At 31.4% G+C, this 5623-nt stretch overlaps 1 protein-coding gene across 1 annotated transcript; it reads right to left on the bottom strand.

Moving 5' to 3' along the window:
- Window positions 1-596: 596 nt before the first annotated feature.
- On the bottom strand, window positions 597-1973 carry LOC105139691 (DUF868 family protein (DUF868)). Its single transcript, XM_011046240.1, has one exon. It carries the CDS (start codon window positions 1680-1682, stop codon window positions 780-782), a length of 903 nt encoding a protein of 300 aa, XP_011044542.1. The 5' UTR covers window positions 1683-1973; the 3' UTR covers window positions 597-779.
- Between the last annotated feature and the right edge of the window lie 3650 nt (window positions 1974-5623).

Here is a 5623-nt window from a genome sequence, read left to right as displayed (position 1 = left end):
GTAAACAATATTATGTTATTTTATGTTTTCAAAATGAGATAGGATAAGGGGATTTAGGAATTGGAAATAGGCAGTCTAAAATTCATTACTGTACCTCCGGTTTTTTAAAAAGAAAAGAAAAAAAAAGGAAAGAAATGCCGGCAAACACCTAACAGAGATTTTTTAATGACCTTGGAGAAATTTTCAAGCAAAAACATAAGGTGTTTTCCTTGAACTATAAGAAAACAAAAATGAAAAAAACAATCCATAACTGGTAAAAATGTAGCGATCACTGTCATGATATTCAACTTTATTTTGTCCCTTTCAAGCCGAAAAAAGCAATCTTCATCGTGATCCTTTACAATCTTCCTCACCCTGGCCCTTTTGTCAAATCTTCCTTGATACTCTTCAAAATCCCTAAAACCTTGTTAGGGTATCTTTTGTTTCCCCTTTTAGCTCATTTGAACCTCGCCAAATAATCACACTCACTAGCCCTTCAAATTTTTGATATCAAACTAATAATTTGGTAAAAAAAAAAAACTCAATTTCATCCTAGCCTAGAAAAAAAAAGACAGAATGATCCAGAAAAAAAAATGAGAAAGAGAGACAGAGAAATATAAATCAAGCAACAACTAATTAAATGTTACATCAGAATTTCACATTTCTGCTTCTGAACAACTAAAATTATTTCTTATATGATCACAAGAATTCAAGTATCTATGCCTTTCAAGATGAAAGGAAAACAAAAAAATGGCACTTAAAATCAAAGGAAAAAAAAATGAATAAGTTAGTAATTTTCTTCAAGGGCTCTTACTGGCATAAATCAACAAAGAGAATTCGACCCTTTCTTGCTCTTTCTGCACCAATTTCTCCTCCAACCAGAGTCTGCTATCCATGCCACTTCTTGTCCTGAACATGAAGACAGCATAGCCGGAACCAGGATTAAAGAACCAGTCATGGACATCCCAAAGCAGATCAACAAGCAATCCATCAAGAAAAACTGTCTGGTTGCCTCTAAAATTCCATTGCAGCCTCTTTACACGGATCACCGTCTTCTTATCAATATATACAGATAATACAGGATGCTTCAAGCCTTCAGTTTCTCCACTACATTTGATCACAATGTCATGTTGAATTCCTGTTTCACAAAACTGTGCCTTTGTAGCATATATAGTATTGCCTGAACAATGCTCTTGCCTTGAAATTAGACTGACTTTAGCAACTGAGGTACTGCTAGTTTTGAACTTCTTGGTCAAAGTTTCTTCTCCTACATCACCCAGAATCAGGCCTATTTCTGAATCAACCATGACCAGGACATAAAACCCTTCAACAGGTTCAGGTCCTAACCCATATTTAGCAGAAGAAAGATCCCAGAAGACTTCAATCTTTGAAGTGTCAGATTCAATCAATTTGTTGCCTTTCAGCTTTCTAAAGAACCTGGTATGAGTGCCGAGTTTGAAAGAAGCTGAAGGGTCATTGCCAAATTTAATGCTAAGGCCTTGATTGGTGTGGTTTTTTGACCAAGAAACAGTGGCCAAGAGTTGTTTTTGAGTTGAGAGGATGATCTTATAGAAACAAGAGACTGCGTTTTGGACAGACGGGGTTAGACCTGGAGAGATACAGGCATTATGTGAGAAACTAGAACATGAAGAATGCGACACATCTATGGCATTTTCACTAAAACAAGATACTATATCTCTCATTGTAAAGAACAAGAACAATTCTTTTGATGAAGATATGGAATAAACTTCAATTGGGTTCTTCACTATGGAGAGAGAGGGAGAGACAGAGAAAGAGAGAGAGATCTGAGTGTTAAGAGAGATGGGAGTCTCTCTTTTGGCTTTTGGCCTGCAGCAAGAAGAAAATGCATAGTTTAAAGGCTGGCGAGGGGTAGGTGCCTATTTTTTTAATTAATTTTTTTTACAAAGGAAATTCATATTAAAAGGAGATAAATAAGGAGAGAGCAGGCAAGGAAATCTATTTTCCTGGCATCCCATTTGTATTTAACATGATTCTCTCTCTCACACACCTTAAATTATGCATCTTAAGTAGGAAAAGAATAGAAGATTGTAAGAAAATAAATAGAAGATTGAGCTGCCAGTTCATGTTAAAAAAAATAAAATTAAAATAAAGACGGGGAGAAAAGGAGGGCAAGGGCATAAAAGAGGCCGGACCTAATCTGAATACCGGCATCATTTTCGAGTTTGTGACATGATCATGTTCTGCCTTTCATTCCATTCCCTGGCTTCAGTGAGTAATATAAAGAGAGAAGACTAATTGAAGGAGCAAAATGAGTAATGGGATTTTCGTTGATTGCGCTTTTAAGGGATGGGGATTAATTTCTTTATAGTTACTTCTTTTGATTACAGACAAAAACCAACTTGGCGGATTCACCCGGTCTAACCAAAATAATTTAATTAAAAATCTAGAAATTCAAGGTTTTTTCACGAAAATTTAGGTTAATAAAAAATAAATCAGTCAATTTATTTATTACTTGGGTCTTGAATTAGGTCTAACCCAACCCGAGACAGTTGGTTATGTAGGGAGATCAATCATTAAGTATAAGGTAAGAAAGTTGGGAAAAAATTAAGAACAGTTATATAAGACATGGAGGAGGATGACAAGATGTCTTGGGTATGATACGATAGAACAAAACTTGGGTGTGAATTTCCGCTACAGACATGACTTATGGTAGTGAAATTTGGACCCCGCAAAATAAATTGTCTGAAGAGCCAGTGACCCACCAACTGCTACTCCCAACACACCTAGGGATAATGAGAGCAAGAAAGTTGCCTTTGTCCCCCCCACCCTTTTTAATAATTATTATTACTTTCATTTGACTCTCACCATGGAATTAAAATTAGGAATAATTAAAATATATATATATATATATATATATAATTTGATCGAATATAATTAATATATATATATATATATAATTTGATCGATTTTTTTTATATTTTCATAAATTATATATATATTAGCAGTTTACATCTTCAATATTACATTTTATTTGAACCTTTTATTTGATTGAGTATGTAAAGTGTAATTTATGAAAATATAGAAAATATAAAATCCAGATTAAATCATATGACATTTTTTATAACTATCCATTAAAATTAAAATAATTATGGAGTAATATACTATATAATTAACTATTATATGAATTTTTTTTAATTAATGATGATCTTGCAGGTCACAACCTTTAATAAAAAATATCATGTGGTTGCAGTTGGGAAGGAAGACCTTTAAAATAAATGCAGACCTAGAAACTAACTAATCATCCATAGTGAAATATATTTTATTTTTGAATTCTTAGTCAATAAGCTCCTCCTATCAAATGAGGTTTATTATTTCCAAATTTATTTTATAGAAGGTGGAAAAATAGGCGATGTTTAGTTCATGGAATTTAAAGTCTATTATTAAAATTAATCATCTAAAAAAGGATGTCTCAATAAATAAATAAATAAATAATATAAAGTCCACAACATGCAACAAATCGAATAAAAAATTAAGAATATGTGACTTATTATACAAATTGCCAAGAAAAATACGTAAAAAACAAACATGAAATCAAGAATTGTGATGCATGAGATATTTTAGGAAGATATATATTTTCCTTTGTTAATTTTACTTTTTTTTTTATTTTTTTATTCTATATTATGATGCTTTTTTAGTTATTTTTCTATTTGGGTTGAACAATTTTCCTACTTTCATTTTTCTATTCGATATTATTAGGGTTTTCCATTTTCTTTCTATATAAAAAGTTGTAATAGCTTTTTTGGCAAGTAATGATATAAATAAATAAAAATTGAATATTTTGATCATCTTCCCATATTTTGCATGTGTTTAGTCTTTTAAAGATTTTTACCTGCAATAAACCCTTTATTCTTTGTTTTAACATAATTCAAATTATGAATAAATTCTCTTTATAAAACTATAAAGTACTCCAAAAGAATCCCCTCCCCGTCTCTCCCCAAACTCTCCAAAGAAAAGATAGATGCACATTAATTAGTTGTTTGAATTTGTTTATCTTAGAGGTCCAGCAAGAGTGAAGCAAAGCTCTAGTATTTTGGGTCAAAAGGTTGCATAAATAGGAGAGAAGAAAAAAAAAAAAAAGCTATGATTTAATACTATGAAAAGCTAAAAGCAGTGATTAAAAGGAAAGAAGAAAGGCATGCCTTGTGATTAGCACATGCAGGTGCTAATACTATCCTTACTGTTAATGAAACATAATAATTAATGGGATGGGAAAGGAAGAAGAAGAAGAAGGTTTTAAACGAGGAGAGGAATCCGTCCTCAGAAACATAGAAAACAATCCAAGGTGAGCATTATGAGACCTCCTTGAGTATAAGTGAAGAGAGAGGAGGCATGCTTTTGTGTTATGGGCCACAGGCTGGTTTCGTCCTACACCAAGAGCATGTTCCCTCATTATGACCAAGCATCCTCTCGCGCTGTAGAATGCTGAATCCACTCCTCGAAAACTGTTTGAGAGGGATCTTGGGTTTTTAATTTTCATGTAGTTCCTAGGGGCAGCCTAGCATCCCATCAAGTATTTTGATTTTTTTTTAATTATGAATATCTATATTAATTCACATGTATTTTAACTAATTTTTTTGATTTTCTAAAGTTAATGGCCATTTAAATCTATAATGATCCTAAAACTTATGATATTTAAATTGATAATTTTTGGTAAATAAATTCTGAATCTGATGATTAGTTAAGCTAGTGTTAACTTTTTTTCTTATTACCCCTTTTAATTAATTTCAATGTTGATTGACTTGGATCTCAAGGATGTTAAGATAATCAAGTAACTTATCCTACTAATTAGAAAACAAACATCATTGTTAACTATTCAAATTTGTTGTAGCGTTGTAAATCATCCTTTATTTATTCATAAATTCATTACACATATGACAGCTTAGCAAGTTAATTAGACATCCTTATTTTTAATTGTGATTCACGGCACGTGTACTTTATTTTATCCATACTGAAATTACAAAATTCTCAAAAACTAGAAATCAAGAATTGAAGCATGTTTTAATTTTTTATAATGAAATTCAAATTAATAATATTATATTTCAATTATTTTTTAATTTTTTTTATAAAAAAACTCGAGATAATTATATTTCAATTATTTTTTAATTTTTTTTTAAAAAAACTCGAGATAGATATGATTTCTCTATCTATTTTTCAAGAATATCAATTTAAGAAGGTTTGAAACTCTAAAACTATCTTAAATATAAAGAAAAAATATTTCCAATCCCAGAAATCATAGACCTGACATTCTTACAAATTAATTCCCACATGCAAAGGGAGACAAAAGCATGACCACAAAAGACATAACAGGAGGTTGAGAGAAGGAATCGAATCTGTGAAGAGTACTGCAACACCATTAGCACAACTGGAATCCGTAATTCATAGATAATTGTAATTCCTAAAAATGTTTCTATTTTATGGTCCTAAACACCTGGGGAAAAAAAAGGGTTTTGTTAATTAGTACTTAAATAAAGCTGATTGATCTGTCATCATTAACTCATAATCCATTCGTGGCTAAAGCTTTGTATTTCTTGGTAAGGGAACAACTTTATTCTTGGTTTGGTCACCGAAAAATAAAAGCATTCCAAATTTCTTTGTTGTTCAT

The sequence above is a fragment of the Populus euphratica genome, unplaced genomic scaffold (genome assembly GCF_000495115.2).
Source record: "Populus euphratica unplaced genomic scaffold, PopEup_1.0 scaffold3.1, whole genome shotgun sequence".
Classification (NCBI taxonomy): Eukaryota; Viridiplantae; Streptophyta; class Magnoliopsida; order Malpighiales; family Salicaceae; genus Populus; species Populus euphratica.
Note: the sequence above shows the minus strand (reverse complement) of the source record. Positions and strands in the feature narration are given on the sequence as shown.